This window comes from Arvicanthis niloticus, chromosome 18, assembly GCF_011762505.2.
Source record: "Arvicanthis niloticus isolate mArvNil1 chromosome 18, mArvNil1.pat.X, whole genome shotgun sequence".
In the NCBI taxonomy this organism is placed as follows: Eukaryota; Metazoa; Chordata; class Mammalia; order Rodentia; family Muridae; genus Arvicanthis; species Arvicanthis niloticus.
In genome coordinates this window covers 30,595,882-30,617,585 of record NC_047675.1, presented here as the reverse complement: position 1 = coordinate 30,617,585, position 21,704 = coordinate 30,595,882, and the positions used below count along the sequence as shown (strand labels likewise).

The following is a 21,704-nucleotide window of genomic DNA, read 5'->3' as shown; positions in this document are numbered from 1 at the left end:
CTCAGTCTTCGAGAATTACTCATGTTATTCTCCTAGCTGGCAATTCTTTATACTGCCAAGTAGTGTGTGTGTGTGTGTGTGTGTGTGTGTGTGTGTGTGTGTGTAAAGCACAATGTATCTCTTTTAGAACATTAGGCTTTTTCTAGGCTGTTGTGTGCTAGGAGTATTTTAGTATACCATTACTCTTGGCTAGGTAGGTACCCAGGAGAAGCATTCATGGTTGCCCAGAAGAAGAAACAGTATGGGTAACTGTATCGAGCTGCTTTCACTCCTGGAGTAGGGATGGGTATTCCCAGGATCTAGGTCTTAATACCAGATGTTGTCTCAGTCTCTGGGGAGATGTGAACAAATGTGTATTCAGCCTCCATAGGTCTCCAATGGCAGACCAAAACAATGATTCACCTGACGCCCAACTTGGAGAACCAGTGAATTTTCTGTGCTTATTCTCGGGGTGATGGGTGGGAGGATGTATACCAGTAGCATGGACCACTCAAAGCCACTGTATTACTGGAAACCCCACCCTAGCATAAATGATGCCTCACAGGGGCTGCTATTCCAGAGATGGGACAGTCACCTATGGAGGCTGCTATTCCAGAGATGGGACAGTCACCTATGGGAGGCTTAGCTACTTGGAGAGTCTCCTTGGCCGGTGATTGTTCACTGCCTCTATGACCTTGGAGTAGAGACTCGGTGAAGTTTGTCAAGTCTCAGCCTTCCTGGACTGGATTTTGCTTCCTACCTAGGTCTCAGGAGCATCTCTCCCCCTAATGTTCTGAAGGAGGGGATGTTTGTCTCAAAGGTGTCCTGGCTAATTTTATGCCAATTTGACCGAAGTGTCTGAGAGGAAGGAACTTCAATTGAGAAAATTCTTCTGGAAGATTCAACTGTAGGCAGGCAAGCCTAGATGGTATTCTTTAAATCAGTGCCTGGTGGAGGAGGGCCCAACCCATTGTGGTTAGAGACACACCTGGCATGCTAGTTTCAGGTTCTATAAGAAAACAGAGCCGGGCGGTGGTGGCGCACGCTTTTAATCCCAGCACTTGGGAGGCAGAGACAGGCGGATTTCTGAGTTCGAGGCCAGCCTGGTCTATAGAGTGAGTTCCAGGACAGCCAGGACTAAACAGAGAAACCCTGTCTTGAAAAACCAAAAAAAGAAAAAAGAAAACGGGCTGAGCAAACAATGAGGAACAAGCCAGTAAACAGCACTCTAGCACAGCCTCTGCCTCAGCTTCTGCCTCTAGGTTCCTATTCTGCTTGAGTGCCTGCCCTGACTTCCTTGGTGATGAAGAGTGATGGAAAGGTGCTCACCCTAAGAGGAAGTTGCTATATTCCAGATGTTGGCCTGCCTGCCTATCTCCGCCTGCCTGAAACAGAGGCAACAGCCTCCTTCTTGCTTACAACCCACACCACAGCCTTGTGTACAGCATTCTCCCATCAGTTTGGTCAGCTTCAGGGATGCTCATGCAATCTAAGATAAAATCTAGCCAGGCAGTGGTGGCGCACGCCTTTAATCCCAGCACTTGGGAGGCAGAGGCGGGTGGATTTCTGAGTTCGAGGCCAGCCTGGTCTACAGAGTGAGTTCCAGGACAGCCAGGGCTATAGCCAGGACTACACAGAGAAACCCTGTCTCAAAGAAAAAAAAAGATGAAGTCTAAAGGTGTCATGGGCCCAAGGCCCAGCCTGTTCTCCAGGTTTTCCTGACTGATTCTGTTATGCTAAACAAACAAACAAACAAACAAACACCACAGACATTTGGGGCTAAAAGAAATATGACAGAGCCATCTAAATGGCTTAGCAGTGAAGGTGCCTGTTGTCAGGCCTGAGGACCTGTGTTTGATATCTGGAATCCCCATGGTAGAGGGAGAGAACCAACTCCCACAAGTTGTCTTCTGACCTCCCTATTCTTGCTAAGACAACACACACACACACACACACACACACACACACACACACACACACTAATAGATGTTGTTAAAAACAGAAGAGTGTTGATAGTTACAACAGAGAGGCAGGAGGCAGGGACAGTAGAGATAAAAAATGAAAGGCCCCGAAGCTGGGTATGAGATAGGCAAGCTGACCAGATAAGGACTCTGAGAACAAAGTCAATATAGATAGGCCAGTTGATTCCTCCCAAAATTCCCTGACTTGGGGAATATATACAGGGTACTGGTGCCCCGTTCCATACTGTTTCTGATGCAGCTAACTATAACTGATCACACTGTAATTAAGAATGTCTTCTAGCAAGAGTTTTCCATCTATTCCAGAAACAACACTCCAGATCACCTCATAGACTTGAGGTAGCTAAGAGCAACTAAAGCTATGTCCTGGGAGGTGGGATAAAAGTTCATTCTCTATAGACACTGAAGCGGATGACCCGTGGTAAAGAGAGACTGGTCATACAAGCACAGGAACACACAGAATACAGTCTCGCATCTAGCAGACCCAGCCAAGATCTTCACGGCAGGCAACTAGCAATCCTAGCTAGGGCCAGTGGATGTGCAAATGTTAGAACATAGACTTCTTGTGGGCCCATTCCCCTAGCTGGCAAGCAATGTATATGTGGCATATGGGCATGTGGATGGTTGATTCACAGGAAGATGCTCAGAGGAATGTTCAATCACAACAGAAGCTACTTCTGTCTTTGCTTTCCACCATCAGTCCTAGAAAAAGCTACTAGACAAATGGCCCAGTGTTCTTCTTTATCTTGAGGCTCCCTCTGGAGTTTTGTCTTCTGGAGCTCTGCTTTCTACCATAAGTCTTAAAAAAAATTTTTTTTAAGCCTTTTAAAAAATCTTTATGGGTATTTCACCTACATGTGTACTGTGTGTGTGTGTGATGCCCATGGAGATCCGAAGGAGGCACTAGATCCTTTGGAACTGAAGTGTCAGATGTTTGTGAGCTACCATATGAGCTGAGACCTGAACCCAGGCCATCTGGAAGAGCAGCCAGTGCTCTTAACCACCGAACCATCTCTCTAGAACTCCTTTGCAAATCTTTAAGTTTTCACCTTTAAGCTTTTTTTCTTTTATGTTTTGTGAAAGGCTTACTATGTGTATTTATGTTTTCTGTGTGGGTTATGTGCGTGTGAGTGTAGCTACATGCAGAAACCTGAAGAGGCAGCTGGATTGCGGAGCCGGAGTTAGAGGCAATCATTGGCCATCCTATCTAAGGTCCTCTGTAAGAGTGGGATGCTTTAACCACAGTTCTTGAGAGTTCTTTCTATAATAATGCCTTTCCAAAGGTAGCCTTTGTCTGTGGATTTCATTTTTGAGTACCCGAGACAAGGAACTAAAGCTAACTCCTGTGTTATACACACCTGAGATGACAAAAGTCTGGTCCTGCTCTCATTTGTCCATTTCTCCTTTTCAGGCTTAGGACTCCAGGTTCCCCCTTACAGATCTCCTTTCTTAGATGCCTGCTGGAATCTTCACTTTTCCCTCAGGAAGATGATTCCCTTTTATGATGGCTAGACCATCTAGGGCAATGATTTTCAACTTGTGGGTTTTGATCCCTCTGGGGGTTAAATATCAGATATCCTACATGTCAGATCTTCACATTATTATTCATAACAGTAGCAAAATTATATTTGTGAGTTAGTCAAGAAGTCATTTTTTGGTTGGGGGTCACCACAACATGGGAAACTGTATTAAAGGGTTGCAGCATCAGGAAAGTTGGGAACCACTGGTTTAGGACAAGTAGGGCTTGCAGCAAGGGCCTGGGAAGCCTAAACTGAGAGATGACTAGGCCATGGCCTGGTGGACACTAGGTTGGGTTTATGCTCTGGTCTGTCTTCTCTGATGCTTTGGAGAGAAATCTCTGGGCATGTCTGTGAGGGGCTTTCTAGATTAGGTTAACTGAAATAGGAAGACCAATCCTAACTGATCCGGCCAAAATCAAAACCAAAAGAACGACAAAAACAATTGAATATCGCCATCCCTCACTCGCTGCTTTCTGACTGTGAGTGGGATGTTGATAGAGGGGGCTTATCTCCTGGTGATGTGCTTCTCTTGCCACAATGTATTGTTTCCCCTCAAACTGGAAGCCAGAACTGTAGCCCTTTCTCCTTTAAGTTGCTTCTGGTCAGGTACATTGTTACAGTGATCGAACAAGTAAAATATTACATCCTTATTGTTGGGAAAGTCAGAAGGAGGGTCAGCTCTGAGGAATTTCCCATCAGGCTCCTCTTGTGCCTACCTTGTTTGCCCCAACCAGCCTGGCTCAGTCTTGAAACAGCGACAGTTGTCATTTGCTATCCTGACCAGTGAACTTTAACTAGGGTTCATTTTAAAATCCAGAGTAAGAATAGTGAGGGTTAGGCATTACCCTTTGGCTTTTATTTCTGGACCCTTGGCTCATAAGTTTGACAATTATCAGTTTATATAATAATGTCATTATTTCTGGTTAGGCTCAAACTGTGCCTTGTAGTCCATGAGTGGGGGAAAATTATGGGTTCCAGGTCCAGGTGCAGATTTAACCCCAATTTCCAGGAGTTTTTGTGGAGTAAAGAGCCTTGGACAAATACTGTCCAACTTCTCATATAAAATCCATTTAAAGGGAAATACCTTTTCCAGGATGTGTTTATTGATGGAGGACTCTACTAGAAAGCTGACAAAGGGACAGAGGAAAAAGGCCTGGTTGCAGAGTTTGCAGCTGTCCCTGACCTGTCACCACCCAGCAGCCTCCTTCTCCTTCTTCTCTTTCTCAGCCTGCCTCCTTTTCTCTTCTTCCTCATCCTCTTTGGCTGCCAGCTGTGCCAGGAGGCCCTTGTCTGGCATCTTGCCATCCTTGTCTGGAGCAAGTAGAGCATACCTCCGAAGCCTCCTGCTTTTGAAATGTTTCCTCTGAAGACACAGGTCAACGAGAGTTATAAATGCACCAATTCCCATGAAGATCTAGGAAAAAAAAATGGCTGTTCATTATTTGGGGTTTGTACTTACAAGGAAGGCATAGATGCCCTCCCTTGTCTTTTTTCAGAGGTGTTGCACAGTGTACCCCTCAAACTTCCTGGTCCTGGACCCTAGGTGTACCCCTCCCACCAGTTTCATGCCAGTGGCCCATCATTTTCTTTTCTTTTGACATACATGAAGGTCACAGGTAACTTGGCTAAGTTTCTTCCACACACCACCTTTTAAAAAAAATGTGTCTTCAACATTAAAAACATTTACTAATTTCTTCAGTTTGCTATGCCTCAAAGTTTTATTTATTTGTTCCCTTGAGACATGGTCTATATACCCCCAGGCTGGCCTTGAACTCACTTTTGAACCAAGGATGGCTTTAAACTCTGGGTCTGCTCTTTCTACCTCCTGAGTGCCAACATTGTAGATAGGCATGAAGCACTACAGTAGGATTTTGTGGTGCCATGGATCAAGCACGGTAAGCATTCTGCAGGATGAGTTCCCTCCCAGGCTGATGCTAGGATTTGTTTGACAGTGATTTGAGAAAAGCTACAGTGCAGCAGAAAACACCTTACCATAGCAGTTAAGTAGGGCTCTGGGAATGCTCGTCTTGCTCCAAAAGCAAAGACTATGCCATATATGAGGAAGATGGTACAGAATAGATCATTCATGAAATCCTGAAGTGGGAGAGAGAAGCTGGTCTCAGACAGCTGTGCCCCATTCACCCTGGAACCAGCACTGTCCCCTCCGGGGAGCCGTTTTCAAATGCCTCTGACCATTTAACATCAAATATAGAAAGGCAAATATGCTTCTGACCAGGCAGATCAACCAGTGACTCCCTGCTGGCCTCTAGGAGTGGAGCACAAAGTCTAAACTCAACTAGCACAGCCATCAGGAGACAGGAGACACCATCTTGTCTACATAATCAGGTATCTGGTGCCCAGCAATAATCGTGCAAATAAATGCATAGCCAGGCCACTTCGTGGCATCTCTGTTGGGTTCCTCTCTTCATCATTTCTGTCCTCTCCTCTCAGGGGCTTTTATGAGCAAGATTGATGTCAGGAGGGGTTCTTTCACTCTGACTTAACACTGGGAGCCTTGCAGCTCCATCTTCATCTCATCCCTGAACCATTTTCTCAGGTGGCTTGCTCCTGAGAAACTTTTTTTTCTTTGCATTCCTTTTTTTTTTTTTTTTTTTTGCAAGACAGGGTTTCTCTGTGTAGCCTGGGCTGTTCTGAAACTCACTCTGTAGACCAGGCTGGCCTCGAACTCAGAAATCCACCTGCCTCTGCCTCCCAAGTGCTGGGATTAAAGGTGTGCGCCACCACCGCCCGGCTTTTTTCTTTACATTCCTTGGAGATTTGCTACTCCCTTACCACATACAACCTTTCTTCTCCCAACACAGAATGTGCCGGTGATGATAAAATAATAAAGAGAATAAAAAACAAAGCAAAACCCACAAATTTCTATGTATTTGTACCATTGTCCCGTTTTCTATAACTTATTTTTTTCCCTAGGCCATCTAAGTTTTAATTTGTTTTTAATTTTAGTGGGATGTGCAGTCTCCCTGCCAATGCCTCTGTGTGCACTCATTGAATACTCTGTCCAACTGTCTTTTAAAAGGAAAGAGTTTTCTGTGTATGATTGTGTTGCCTGTGTGCATGAAGTCATGACAAATCTGCTCAGTGCTCAAGGAGGCCAGAAGAGAGCATTGGCTTCACAGGGATCACAAGTACAGCACACTGGGAGCCGCCTGGGTGCTGGGACCCTAACCCAGCTTCCCTGCAGGAGCAGCCAGTGCTCTACACTCCTTAGCCACGCCTCCAGCTCCTGTCCTAGTCTTCTTTAATGCTGCCTCTGTCATATACAAGTCACAGGATGTATAGAAGTCAGGATTCTCTGATTAACCTCTGCATTCATCTGCTCAGCTCACCATTATAAAATGCTATAGACTGGGTAGCTCAAACAACAGATGTTTATCTTCTCAGAGTTCTTGAGGGTGGGACAACCAAGATCAATGCACCAGGAAATCTGGTTTCTGCTGAGAGTCCTCTCCCTGGCTGGAGACAGCTGCCCTTCCCTCTCTATCTTCATATGACCTTTCATTGGAGAAATGAGAAGGTGGGTGGGGAGCAAGCCAGAGAAGATGCTACTATCTCTTCTTGTAATGATACTAATAAGTGTTTGAGCCTGGGGTCCCAACCTTAAGTTTTCTGTTTTCTCTTCACTGCTCTCTCAAAGGCTCAGTCTCAGGATGTGAATTCTCAGAGGACACAAACATTCGACTTGTTACAATTCCATTAGTTAATTCCTCAGCTAGTACCAAAGCTTTGTGAGAAATCAGATGTCTGAATGAATCATTCGGCTGAGCAAACCATTGAGCAAATCCATTCTTCCAAAGAATTTTATTTGTAATGTTTTTATTAAGTCATGTTGGTTATACATAACTATGGTTTCACTGGATTCTCATCCATGTATATAAAGTATTTCAATCATGTTTCAGGCCCTTCTCCCTGTCTGTCACCTTCTCTTTGTGCTTCCCACTCTGCATACTCTGCTCTTCTCAATGATTCTCACCTGTTCCTCCTTCGTGTGTGTGTGTGTGTGTGTGTGTGTGTGTGTGTGTGTGTGTGTGTGCATGTGTGCTCATGTGCGAATGCATGCCTGTGCCCCAGTGAGTTCCACTGTGGTTGTTTTGGGAGCATGGGTGGGGATACAGAAGCAAGGCATCTTACCAGTGGCTACACACTGAGGAAAATGTCTGTGGTTTCTGCATCAATCCTGTGACTACATATAAATCTTTTAGGTCAGGACATGAGCTCCTGAACCTTCCATGGTGGTGGGGGGCGGTGTTCCTGGCCCAGATCGTGTGTATAGAACCACAGCTGTTGTGAATTCAAGAGTGTAACAGCCTTGTCAGTCTATGCACCAGAGTTCACCCTCTGGCAGCTGTTTCTGCCATCTTTACAGTCATAAATTCACACCTGGGACTGCAGCCTATTTCCCAACTGCCAAGGGTTTCCCCTTGATATCCATTCACCAGATCTCATAATTTATTTTTATGCTAACATCTGCTTTCAGGGTGGAGTCCCTATCATACAGAATATTATACAACCTTTAAAAAGAGAGAAAGAAGAAAAGGAGACCAAGGAAATGGAACGGAAAATCAAGAAGTAAATTTTACACTCGGGATTCTTTAAGCATTTGACAAAAACAACATTTCAAATAAGTGGAGAAAAGATGAATTAAGTAATAAAAGAACAACAGGGTCATGGTGTAGAAAGATGGTTTAGTTAATGATTAGGATACTGATGCAGAAGCCTTGCTTCGTGGTGCACCCCCAAGTCACTCAAACAGATCAAATGACTCAAATTCAGCAAAAGATAAGCTACCAGATTGAAAAAAAATATGCTTGTGGATAAGACATCTGTGGCATTCTTGTTCTTAAGTAGCCTAATACTTGATACCCAACCTTTGCAGATATACAATTTCCCAGGCTTCTGCTCCCCAAGCCACTGTTCCAGCCGCCTGGGGTGGCAGATAAGTTGGAACCACAACACAGCCCAACAGGACCCACGCCCATGTGTGAGCTACAGCCCCACAGTCATCTTTCTGTGTACCTGTTCATCTGTTTATTTGAGCTGTTTTTGTAAGTTATATTTTTCTAGTAAAAAATTAATTTCAACTTTCCTATATTTTAGCATTAAAGTTTATGTTTCCCTTGTGATCTTCTGAAGCTCCTTTTTTTCTTCCTTTTGATATTTGCACTATTTTCTTTTTTTCCTTTTTCTGGGTTGTCTATCTTGTTCCTCACCCTGCCCAAGAACCTAGATTTTTGTTCTTTTCCTCCTCCTCCTTCTCCTCTTCCTCTCCCTTCTCCTGCTCTTCCTCCTCTTCCTCCTACTGTTCCTCCTCCTCTACCTCCTCCTGCTCCTCCTCCTCCTCTTCTTCTTCCTCCTCCTCTTCTTCCTCTTCTTCCTTTTCATCCTCTATCTCCTCCTGCTTCTCCTCCTCTTCCTCTTTTTTGACCTTGTCTTTCAATGTAATCTGGTTGTCCTGGGACTCACTGTGTAGACTAGGCTGATCCATCTCCCTCTACATACCCAGTTCCAGAATTAAAGGTGTGGACCACCAAGCCTGCTAATTTTTACTTTTTTAAAACCCTCACTGTTGATCTTTGTTTCCTCCACTCATCAGCTTTAGGATTACCTGGTGTTTGTTTGTTTGTTTACTGTTTTGTTTGCGATAGGGTCTCATGCCTCCCTGGCTAGCCTCAAAATCATTCTGTAGACAAGGATGATCTCCCCGATTCCCCTTATGAGTGCTAAGATCATAGAAATACACAACTGCATTCAGTACATGCAGTGCTGAGGATCAAATGCAGTAATGTGCACGTTGGGCAAGTCCTGCACTAACAGCTACACTGTCAGATCCAGTACCTCAGGCATGTCTTTAATCTTTAATCCCCTGTTCTATTTTATCTTGGCATTTCCTTCATACAGACACTTGATTTTTTTTTTTTTTTTGAGACATGGTCTCATGTTCTATAGGCATGCATAGGTAATAGTTTAATAACTAGGACACATTTTGCTTTGAGCTATGTATACATTCCTATTCTGTGTCTTTTTAAAAATATATTTTATGTGCATGTTTTTTTCTGTGTGTATGTTTGTGTACCATGTGTATGCCTTGTACCTGCAGGATCCAAAAGAAGATGCCAGACCCCATGGAACTGGAGTTAATATACTTGTGAACTACCATGTGCTGGAAATTGAACCCTAGTCTTCTGGAAAATCAGTCTTGTTTTGAACCACTGAGCTAACCACTCAGCCAGTTCTCTAACCCCATGCATCCTTCCTTTAACAATGACATCCTAGGACTCACTTGCATGTAGTATGTATACACAGTCCTCTCCGAATGAAGCACTTAGCAACCTGTTAGCAGCCTAGGACCCCTGCCTACATCAAAGAGCTAATGGGATAAGCTTCTCCTTCCCTATTAATGGCTTGGACTATTTCTACTTGAATGTATTCAGTATTATGGAGAGGGATATGGAAGGTAGGACGGCTTATCTGACACCAGAACTGTTTTTGGGTGCATGTGCAATAAGCCAAAACTGAATGTTGAAGAGAAACTTTAGGAAGAATCCTGTTATGGTATGAAATATTTTATGTGCCTTGCCCTTTTAATGACCCCATGATCTTGAGTGATAGTTGGCTCTTGGACTTCTGGGAACAGGAGTGGAGATAAAAGCCAACAAAAGCTGAGAGAGGAGTGAGAGAGAAGTTGAAGAGAGTAGTCGTACTAGACAGAAGTAGGGTCCAGGAGACAGAAGAATAGGGTCAGAGAAAACAGTTGATGCAGGAGAAAGAAGATTGTGTGGGGCAGAGAAGAGATTTTGAAGAGTGAAAAGAAGAGATAGCTGAAAGTTGGACTAGCTGACCGAGAAGACAGTTGGTGGGTGGCACTTGAAATAGGAGAAACTCACCTGAGCAGAAGATATTAGGAGACAGATAAAAGAACCCACAAATAAAGTAGCCACATAAGAATGCAAAGACAAAAGAATTTAAAAGCAAAAGGCAACATTTTCACAAAAAGCTACATTAGCCCTCAATGTGACAGGCAGTTTGAAGGAAAAAGAAACATTAAAAGGCATGTGGTCATCATTGTGGCCAGGCAGAACTGGGGAGCTTGATTTCAAGCATGATAAAGCTAAAGGCAGGATAAGAAGAGTTGGAAACTTTGTTTGAAAAAGTACAGGGCGTTTCCTGAAGCTGTTGTTGGGACACCTCCTGCATGGTTTTAAAAAGCAGGTTCCCACTCTTTTCCTTTCCCTCATTTTGGGCTATTTTGTTTATAAAACCCTGGCAAGGCAACTGGAAAGAAAAATGCAAGTGGAAGTAGAGAGAAGACTGACTGAGAAACTGGAAAAAAATATAGGTGAAAATAGAGAATAAAAATAGGAATAAAAAAGAACATCAAGAAAAGAGAAGACAAATACATTCATTCCCAGGACTTGAATCAGAAAGAGGGAGTTTCCCCAGGTAGACGGAGTGGGAGGAAGTGTGTCAAAAGGAGGTCAAGTCAATGAACTGAAATGGGGTTAAATCCACAGCACCTTTGGAGGACAGGCAGTACTTGGTAAAAAAAAATCACCAACAGCATTTCCAATATTATACAGCATATGCCTGTTAGTGAGGATAATCCACATGCTTATGATGAAATTGGATGGCATCTTATAGAAATGAAAGACCCAACTCATTTTAGGAAGCCAGTGATGTCTTATGAGATGCACTTACTTCATGTGAAACAAACTCAAAATAATTGGTCTACTCAAAGTAGAATTATTATTCCCCAAGACTGGAGGGAATTGATAACAGCTGTCTTCAATTGCAAGTGTTGTCATGGTGGCGAGAAGAAGCCAGGAATTTGGAACACAGGAATAGAGCCAGAGGAATTAAAATAGTGAGGGGCCCGTTGATGAAAGGTTATTATGCTGATACATGAGAACAGGTTCAACTTGAAGACACAATCATAATAATGTGGTTTAACAACGTTAAGAGCTTGGGACAAAGTTGAAGAGCCAGGAAAGAAATCCACATCATTTACAAAAATTATACAAGGCTCAGGAGAAGCTTCACTGATTTATTTATTTATTTATTTTTACAAAGATGGATCTCAGTAATAAATAAAATCATATCAGACCCTGACATAAGACAGGTATTGATGAAGACCCTAGCACTTGAAAATGCAAATGTGGGGTATAGAAAAGTTGTAAGACCACTGAAGGCACGGGCAGTGCCTATAGATGAATGGATAAATACAAATGATATTGGTTGTAATATATACCATGCTAATATAGGTCAAGCGATAGCTAGAGGGCTCTGATATCATAAGGCCCTGTGCTTTGATTGTGGGAAATATGGACATTTGAAACAAAATTGTGAGCAAGGCAACTCTAAGGGCAATGGTTTTTCAAAATGTAAATCAGAAAAGAAGGCCCAGGTTTCCAGGAGTGGGCAGATGAAATGGCAAGGTTGCCATTGAACCAATGAGTGTAGGTCCAAGAGAGATAGCCAAGGCAATGGCTTGCCATTGGTAAATGACATGGGGGTGGGTGGGGCTACCTTGAGGCACTGCAGTAAAAAGTATGAGGGATTTCCCTCTTGTCAGCCAGGAACTAACAAGCAGGCAGAAAAAAAAAAACCTCAACTAAGTATTGCAGATCTAATGCATGTTACTACAGGCAGTGCTGTTCTAGACTTGGCCACAGATAAATATCTTACACTATCCCCAAAATGTCTATGTTATAAATTATCTACTGGAGCTTATGGTCCTTTGCCCTCAGGGACAGTAGGGATGGTTTTGGGAAAGGAGCAGTTTGACTTCCCCAGCTTTCATTGTGCATACAGGAGTTATAAAGATTTTAAAGGAGAAATTAAAATAATGGCTTATGTAAAAAGAGAGATATAAGTTAACACAGGCAATGGGGTTGCTCAGCCGTTGCTGTTTCCCTATATCAAAGGCAAAGGTGTTCCAGAAGAAAGACCAGGAGGGGTTGGAGGTACCGGAAAAGTGTGTTCTGGCTAACAGTTGGTCAGGATCAAATGCCAAAATTAAAGCCACAATTGAATGACATTGAAATAGAAGGGGTGGTGGCTACAGAAGCCGACTGTAACCATTTCACCACACAATCCTACAGGACAAGCAATTATGGAGAGATCTAATTGCATCCTAAAAGAAATACTTATAAAACAAAAAGGAAGAATAAAGACCCCCTACCTCAGGGACTGGCTAAAATAGTGCTCCGTTTACTTTAAATCTTCTGAACAGTAAGGAGAAGAACAACAGCAGACACTGAAAGACACTGGTTAGAGACTAAACTGTGGAAAAGTAAGTCGGCCTATATCCTATAAGGATGAGTTAACATCAGAATGGAAGTCTGGGATGCGGGATTTGTTTGTTTCAACAGGAAATAAAAAGCTGTGGATACCATCAAACTAATAAAGCTCAGAGTTGAGCAGGAGACTTCTTCGGAAAACTTTGCCAATTGCCCAAAAAGAGCAAAGATGAGAGCCTGAGCAGCCACTGCTTCCCCTCCCAGGCAGAAAAGCCTGGATAAGAAATGTTCAGCACCTCACCACTGACTGGCCTATGACCCAGGACTTTGAACTCCAGGTATACAGAGCCATTCACAATGCAGAGCAACCACAGGCCTATGAGCAGGTCTTTAAGACAGACCATGCACACCCAAATAAGGACTACAAGCCAAAGGTTCACAGAGCTGGGGACAGAGATTAAGAGAGGAAGTCCAAAAAGCAAGATGCTAGAAGATAAGACAGTCCAGGAGTAAAAAAGATCTGAGAAGCAGTCCCCAAATGACAGGAAAGGAAAGCAGTTAGGTTATTATTTCAGTTGTGGATATGACTGAAAACAGAAATCATATCAGACACCTGAGGACCCTGGAAAAGACATTGGGAATAATTGAGAAACAGCATCAAAACTGCATAATAGCTAAGATGAATGGGACTGGAGGGAATGTAGTATGAAATATTTTATGTGCCTGGCTCTTTAAATGACCCTATGCTCTTCAGGAATAATTGGCTCTTGGACTTCTGGGATCAGGAGTGGATATAAAAGGGAGCAGAAGCTGAGAGAGGAGTGAGAGGAAAGTTGGAGAGAGAAATAGTAGTGGCAGAAGAAGGGTCCAGGAGACAAAAGAGTCAGGGAAGACAACTGGTGACACTGAAATAGAAGAAGCTGAGCTGAGCTAGAGAATATATTGTTAGGAGGCAGATAAATGAACAATCTCGTAGCAAAGCAGCTAGACAAGAATAAAAGACAAAGAATTAAAAAAAAAAAACCCAAAAAGCAAAATGTTAACAAAAAGCTACATCCCATATTTCCCATCTAAGGACTATGTGTAATTGAGGTTGCATATGATTAAAATCAGATGAATTGTGGGAAGGAACATGCCCTGAGAGCAAGTGCTTACATAATCCAAGCCTGCTAGTCAAAATAGAGAACCACCCAAGTTACTCCCTTTGTACCCGAAATCCTCCTGCACTTGAACCACATAAAGGAAGTCTCAAATAATGACTGAAAGGAACCTCAAGGAATGACTGGGGTGGTGAACTGACACTTTTTTTTTTTTTTTTCATATGATTGACATTTCCTTTGTTTTACTGTACAGGTGTATGCAGAGTCTGATTTTCTTTTTGGCATCCTAGGATGGCATCCCAATGAGACATATACCAGCATTATCAGAAATGGCTGGTTACTATGCCTTCCCCGTTTCTGAGGATAGCAAAGCCTTTGGTTCTACTCTCTTTGACCAAATGCAGATAGATTTGGGGAGCATCTCCCACCTGGCTTCCCCTCTCCAACCCAGCTGCCCAACCTGAGCACCAGTAGAGGAGGTGAGGTTGTCTGTTTTCCAGTTCTTAGAATGTGACTCACATCACCTTCCCCACAGTCTTTACTTACCATCATAGGCCAGAAGACGAAGGGAATGTATCGGTTGATGGCAAAGGAGTAGAGGAAAAAGAAGAAAGAAAGAATTGACAATTCCATTGTGAGGAGCAGAATCAGCATGGGGTGCGTGGCCACTCTTTCTAAACAGATCAGGGCAACCGTTATGCAGATCTGGATGGAAAAAATACATACAGCTGAGGTGTCCCAAGAGTTCTCCCCTGCTTTTGAGGAACCCCATCCCCAACCCCACCAGACACCTCTGCCAGTCCAATTCAGTTTACCATACTCAGAAACTTGGTCTCTCCATGTCCCTGCATCCACAAGTCTTTATTGCTGTCTTTGAATTCCCACTTGTATCGATTAAACCCTCTTTTATCTTCTTTGCCCTTCTTGCCCGCTGGCCGGCCTTTTTGATCTGCCATGGTTGTTGGCAGCAGTTCTCAGCTTCCTACCGCCCGGCCTTGCCTGCAGTCCCTGAACAGGCCCAGCTCAAGAGAGAGCCTGGTGTCTCCTGACCTGTTCGAGGGTGGCTCTCAACTGACCACTGGGACTGTAGAATTCCAACGCTTGCTCTTGATGGGCGCGAGCCCACCTCATATGGTGGAGCAGCAGGATCTTCTCCAGCCCGCGGAACCAGACAGTCCCACCCTCTATGCACCAGCATTCACTGAGCCCCACTGGTCCCAGCGAGGACTTCCTTGAAAAGGAGTCCCAGGTTTGTGGCTGTTGCTCCCACTCCCTGGGGTCCTTTCCCTCCCGACCTCCTGGGGCAGCCTTGGGGAGCAAGTGGAAGTGTAACGCGCGACTTTTACAGAAGGCCACATGAGAAGGCAGGAGTGTTGCCAACTTAGAAGCCCTGCCTTTAGCCCTGCCGTGGGCGTGGGAGCTCCGTGATGGCCTGGTGGGAGTGATTCTACGTGTGGGCATGATCTCGAGTCTCTCTCTGCCCAGTGCTGCGGAGGGCTGGGGGACTTCAGCGCTGCTTCTGCCTCGCTCCCGTGGCAGAGGGCTTAGTTTCCTTTGCCAGAGCAGTTTTCGCTCTGCGCCTCATCTTTTCGGTAACCAACAAGGCATCGATGACACACAGGACTGCTGCCGAGAGGCACAGGACCTGTCACACACAGCACAGGTGGGAAGGGAAGGACAGATGACTTCACAAGCTCAACTTCATCTCTCATCCCTATTCCTATCCCACAAGATCAGGAGCTGCAAGAGGCCTCCGGTTCCTCCTGGCCTCTGTAGACCAGGTTTCTCTTCCCAAGGAAAGGGAGGCAATGGCCTTTGCCGCCTATACTGGCCTGAACTTGACTAGCTATTCCATCAGATGTTCTCAGCTTATGGGTCTCCACCCTTTGGGAAGCATGACCTTTTCACAGGGGTCGCCTAAGACTGACAGAAAGCACTGAGAGTCATATTACAATTCATAACAGTAACAAAATTACAGTTATGAAGCAGCAACAAAAATCATTTTGTGTTTGAGGAGGGTGTCACCACAACGTGAGGGACTGTATTAAAGGGTCCCAGTGTTAGGAAGGTTGAGGACCACTGTGTCAGATAATGACCTTTGCAGATCTGAGAGCCTAGCAGAGTTGAGGCCAGGATGAGAACTGGTCTGGAGTTCTTCTTAACTGGAAGGGACAGGTTTGAAATCCAGAAAACCCACCTGCAGAGTCTGTGAGGGGAAGGGCAAGCAAACCTGGCTAAGGCAAAAAGACATGGAGGTGGGCAGCTGCCAGGACAGGCAAGAAGAAATGGAGGCTGGGTGTGAGTGGGGACCCAGGCAGTACAGAACCAAGCTCAGTTGATGAGTTGTCAGATTGGGACCAGGGATTGTAGTGCCTGGTATTCCAGCCATAAATGCTTCCCTCTGGGCTACTTGAAGTCTTGTTCTAGTCCCTGTGTGAGTTTCTCAGGGGAAAGGGCTCTTTTCCAAGAGCCCAACTCCAGCTTGGCACAATGCAGTGGGGTTGACAAATAAACAGTCACCAATTATAAAATGAACTTCAGGAACTTAAACTCTTGTTTTACGTTTCTTTCTCTCTACCACCAACTCTCAGAGATCTGCCTGCCTTTGCTTTCTAAGTGCTTGGATTAAAGGTGACAGTCAGCACTCCTAGCAAGTCTGTCTCTTCAGGAGAGATCACAACTATTGATCTGTATTTCTAGAAGGAAATTCAAGTATCTACTGGTAAATATAGAAGTAAACATGTTGATTTTGACAGGAATAGTGAGGTAGAACCCCAGTTTTCTTTCTGTTCAAATGGCTGATTATATCAGCCACTGTCTGGGAGATTCTACGATTTTCCCCAAAGGTAAATATATATATATACACACACATATACATGCAGCAGCATATGAGAGGACTGCTAGCTACCCCCGCTCCTCCATCTCTGCCTAGTTCTCTGTTCCCACTTGTACTCGAGAAGTCTCACTTCTGCTCTATCTGTCCTTTCTGTCTTTCTCTGTTCCCAGTTTCCTGCCCCCAAGGCTCCAGACACAGAGGTAACAGTAATGGGGCCCCTGCAGGGTGAGTCAGAGTGTGATCAGACACTCTAGCACTAAAGTGAAGGAGGCCAGGGCCATGAACCACAGGTACTCTGTAAGGAGCAGAAGGCACTGAAAAACACCAATGTCCTACAGCCAGTGACTCTGATTAGAAGATGCCAGTTTGTCTGTCTTCCTTAAGACCTGTCATTCATACCGATGCCCTGACACAATCTGTAGGCCAGACATCCCTTCTAGATTCCCTCAACAGATTATGAATGATTAAACTAACCCAAGATTTCCAGGTTCAAACCTACTGTGAAATCTTCATTTTTCTTGTCATTAAATTTGCATCCTGCTTCACAGCGTATTCGGAGGTTGGGGCTTTCCTTATATTTTGTTTTCTGCCAGGGTCTCTCTCACTAGCCCTGGCTGTCCTAGAACTCACTATGTGGACCAGGATGCCCTTGAACTCCCAGAGATGTGTGTGCCTCTGCCTCCTGAGTGCTGGGGTTAAAGGGCTATGCCACAGTGCCTGGCTGCATATCCAGCTTTCCATGTAAAGACAGTGTTTCAAGCTGGTGTGCAGGCTCACACCTATGATCTCAGCATGCAGAAGATTGAAGCAGGGGGCCTTGAGCAGGAGATCTGTCCTGGCTACAGGATGAGTACCAGACTAGCCTGGGCTACAGCCTGAAACTCTTTCTCAAAACCCCAAAATACATAAACAAACAGGATATTCTAAACCTCCTCCAGGGAGCATAGGTATTCAGACATAAGCATATCTCCCCTCCCCACCCCCACAGTTCTGTGCACTCCCTGGGACAGCACTTTTGTACCAAGCCAGTTACAGCCTAACTCTTAGCTACTGCAGCTGCTGGCTGGGGTAGGGCCTGTTGCCCTGAAGCAAAGCATCCAGCTAAGGGGAGTTTACCCAAGATGACCAGTCTCATTGTCTGCTGCAACTTTTTTTCCTTCCTTAAAGCAAACCTCTTTTCTCTTAATGAACGACTTTTCTTTTGGAATCTACAATTTCTCCATTAATTTCTTCCTGCCTACTTATTGTAAGCATGTATAGACCATTCCATGTTGAGGACAATTTAATTTTCCACAATAAATATCAATCTAAAAGTGTAAATTGCTCTTGTTCAAAATGCTTCATTTTGGAGAAATGATTAGAAAAAATAACAATTGGCAAGCTACTGCATGACAAATGTGGGCGGGGCCTATCCCGGAAATGACCAGTTTAAATGTGTGCTGTTTGCAGTGGGAAAGGGGAAAGTTGTTTTCTGTTTGTTTGTGTTTGTGTGTGTGTGTGTTTGTTTTTAAATGGAGTTTCACTGTGTGGCACTAGCTGGCCTGGGACTCCATGTAGACCAGGCTGACCTCAAACTTCTGTGTGCTGGAATGAAAGGCATGACCCACCATGCTTGGTTTCATGTTTATTAATGGCATCTTAGAAACAAAGTCATTTGACAGCATATTCTTTCACATTTTCTGTTAAAAAAAATAAGCAGTCCAGTTTGTTAAGGGATAATCTGTAATCTAAAACCATATATTTATGGTTTTTCGAGACAGGGTTTCTCTGTATAACCCTGGCTGTCCTGGAACTCACTTTGTAGACCAGGCTGGTCTCGAACTCAGAGATTCCCCCTGCCTCTGCCTCCCAAGTGCTGGGATTAAAGGCATGGGCCACCATCGCCCAGCTATAGATCTTTTCTAACCAGATGAGTTCTCCCTGTAGCTATATCTATGTTAGGAGAAAGTGTGTGTGTGTGTGTGTGTATGTGTGTGTGTGTGTATGACTGTACTCAAATAATATATATTTATATTTGAGTATATATATAGTATATATAGAGTGTATATATAGTATATATATACACACTCTCTCTCTCTATATATATATATATATATACACTCAAATAACTAAATGAGTTGATGTGCTATAAGACGCCCACTAGGTAAGCTGTAGAAGGAATATATGGGATTATTTTCTGTAACATTTTAGTTTCCTAAAAGACATTGATGTCTGCAAAATTGAATAAAACGCAGTTTAATTTTTTAGGGAGTTACTCACACTTTTTTTAAAGCAGTACCTGTTGGTCTTGATTCCCCACAGACCCCATGGAACTCCTAACCTAGACCTCTGCTAGGCTCTGAGCTGTGTTCTCAGTCTTTGATAGCAAGCTGACTTCTCCATTCTGTGTTCTTAGGATGTTATCAACTCAATGGTAACAACACTATCCATGCTTATTGTGTCTGTGTTGGCTCTGATACCAGAAACCTCAACAATGACAATCCTTGGAGGGGTAAGTAGAAGTCTTTCAGGTTTCTTCCAGTTGGATCAAAATGCAAATTAATTTGGAAATCTGATATGATCCTGGACTGGCCTACAGTGCCTACTGGCTTTATAGTTTGTGTGAGCAAATACATTCCCTGATTAGCATAAATAGACAGGGTTTCACACTGGCATCCACCAAACAAAGATGTTCCCGCATGTTTCTTACAGGCAGGGCTGTACTAGACAGAGAGAATCTGCTAGAATCTGCTGCCACTCTTAGCTCTGAAAACCCTGATATTAAACAAGAAAAGAAGCACGATCATTTCATAGTTGTCCTTTTGAAAGCATCCATATCACTGTTAGGTGAGACAGAATATTCCCATAACTCTTCAGATGCAACACAACAGATTTCCTTACTGCACAGGTTATGGTAGGAACCTTGCAAACCACGGGTTATTCTGAGTACTGCCTGAAGAGAAGCAGGTCGACCTAGACAGACTTATTCCTGGCAAGCAAGCCCAAAGGGAAGAGTGCAGAGATGGCAATGTACCTCTACCTGGTTTTCTCCTGAGGGCTGGTCATCTGATTTTCCCAGGCTCTAATCTAGAGAGCTGATTTGGAAGCGTCTTCCTTGCTACTTTCCTGTTCTTCCTTAGCAAGGCACACATAGGACTGACCTTGATCTGCCATGACTGTCAGAACCCTAGGTTTCAACCCCCGTAGGCACTAAGCAACCTCATGAGAGATTATCAAAGTTGTCTAGATAGGAGGTATGCTGAAATACCAACCCCCACAATTGTTCTAAAGACAGTTCTGTCTGTCTACCCTTTAAAAGATGAGCCAGTCATAGGACTCAAATTCATTTGTTTATCTGTTCTCTCACTCATCGCTTAAAAGACGACAAAGTGGAGTTGTTCCCCAGCAGAGTGACCAGGAGCCCTGTGGCCACCTAGCAGAGGAAATGGCTTGAGACAAGCTCTGTCTATAAAATATGCCTTGAATTTCAGAGATTTTATTCTCTTCCCTAAAGAACATAGAATATTTCATTAATAACTTTTATTATAGCGATAATCTGTAAAGGGAATGCAGCCAGCTCTAGATAAGCCATTAATGGGGTACTGCCCAGCCCAGAAGAGAGAGAAATGCGACTCCTCTCTGGCAGTGGAATTACAGTTTGCTTACTTTTATCTTCAGCTCAGTTTTCTTTTCCTTGGGCCTGTTCAGACTCCTCTGCCTTACACGAATGTTGCCCCACCACCACCACCCTCAGCCTTTGAAAGTTCACTCTGGAGATTCTTATTACTCCACTTCTACAAAAGTCGAATCATAACTATGGTCCCCAGGACTTAGTCTCAAGCTGCTGCCAGCACCAGCTCTTTCCCCAGACAAGTTTGGTGATAGAAAAAGCAAAGAGCTGACCACTGGAGAGGGAATTGTGGGGGTGATAGCTAAATATGGTCAGCAGGGCTTTAAAGAACTCACGCATGCTCACACGCACATACACGGAGACATATGCACGCACCCACGCCAGTGCAAATCAAGATGGAAAGGCAACTTGCATTCCACTTCAGGGGTAGTGAGTTCTGCTCACTGCAGTTGTCTTGTCCTGTACTGTGGGTGGGTTGGGGAAACTTAGCCATGCTCTCTAGCATCCCTTCCCAGTCTAATGGTGGACGGTAGCACAGAGAGCAGGCTCCCTACCCAATGGGCAGATCACTGCGAATTTGCATGGCAGAAACTGATGACAGTGTCTCTGTTTGCAGGTGTTTGGTCTCCTGACAGTAACATGTACTATTGCCGACTGTGCCCTTATGTGCCAGAAACTTTGGTTAAGGTCACGCAAACCTTATCAGAAACAGTCAGCTGAGGACATCGATGAAGGATAATATTTTTGTACTCACTTTTACTAGTTATTAAACTAATTCTTTATCGTTCCATATATTTTCTGCAGATCTCATTTCAATTTCAATATGAGTACCGGCTAGTTTCATGTCAACCCATGCTAGATTTGGTTGAAAAATTAGTAAGTATCTTAGTAAACATTCCCTATTGGCAGGCCTGCAGTCCATTTTCTTGACTGATGATTGATTTGGGAGGACCCAGCAGACTGTGTGGAGTACACTTCTCTGAGGTCTTTACATCATCTCCTGCTTCTGGGTTCCTGCCTGGAGTTCTGGCTCTGATTTCCCTAGAGGATAAACTACCGGCTGCAAAGTGAAATCAACCCTTTCCTTACCAAGTTGATGTTTGTCATGCTGTTTTATTACACACTCTCAGCTGATGTGTGAACTTCGCAGATTTCTGGACCCTGCTGCCCTTGACCAGCCTCAATGTGTATGGCTAGGGGTTGGAATCTGGGCAGGTATACCCACTAAATAACTCCAGAACCTCTTTTCTCTGGGGTGGCTGGCAGCAGCTCCTGCGGATGTGGTTACGGGATCTTGAGTTTTCAGGCTAAGCCAGGCGCCTTTGTCCAACAAGGACAGCAGATGCTAGGCTAGGCAGCAGCTGTAAAAAACAGGTGCACGCGGGATAGGCTGTCAGCCGTTGAAGCCAGTTCCCAGAGGACC

The 21,704-nt window shown here is 44.2% G+C and overlaps 1 protein-coding gene and 1 long non-coding RNA gene across 3 annotated transcripts; one reads left to right on the top strand and one right to left on the bottom strand.

Annotated features, from left to right (window-relative positions):
- Positions 1-4,559: 4,559 nt before the first annotated feature.
- LOC117723498 (CKLF-like MARVEL transmembrane domain-containing protein 2B) lies at positions 4,560-14,922 on the bottom strand. 2 transcript variants are annotated; one of them, XM_034523109.2, is made up of 4 exons: positions 14,651-14,922; positions 14,382-14,540; positions 5,471-5,572; positions 4,560-4,892 (listed from the first exon to the last, which is right to left on the bottom strand). In XM_034523109.2, exons 1-4 carry the CDS (start codon positions 14,789-14,791, stop codon positions 4,665-4,667), a joined length of 630 nt encoding a protein of 209 aa, XP_034379000.1. In that variant the 5' UTR covers positions 14,792-14,922; the 3' UTR covers positions 4,560-4,664. The 2 variants fall into 2 exon arrangements, with proteins under 2 accessions (XP_034379000.1, XP_076771533.1); XM_076915418.1 differs by lacking the exon at positions 5,471-5,572.
- A 4,079-nt stretch (positions 14,923-19,001) lies between these two features.
- LOC143434965 (uncharacterized) lies at positions 19,002-21,073 on the top strand. The gene is made up of 2 exons (XR_013104863.1): positions 19,002-19,162; positions 20,898-21,073. It is a non-coding gene; the product is annotated as an uncharacterized LOC143434965 (long non-coding RNA).
- Positions 21,074-21,704: the final 631 nt, after the last annotated feature.

What these genes read in the sequence shown, in the direction of transcription:
- LOC117723498 (XM_034523109.2), bottom strand. Translation starts at nt 14,791, where the DNA reads ATGGCAGATCAAAAAGGCCGGCCAGCGGGCAAGAAGGGCAAAGAAGAT. An exon ending in AGACCAAGTTTCTGAGTATG is followed by an intron (nt 14,541 to 14,650) that starts GTAAACTGAATT and finishes TTTTCCATCCAG; the next exon opens with ATCTGCATAACGGTTGCCCT. An exon ending in TCGTCTTCTGGCCTATGATG is followed by an intron (nt 5,573 to 14,381) that starts GTAAGTAAAGAC and finishes CTCCCACTTCAG; the next exon opens with GATTTCATGAATGATCTATT.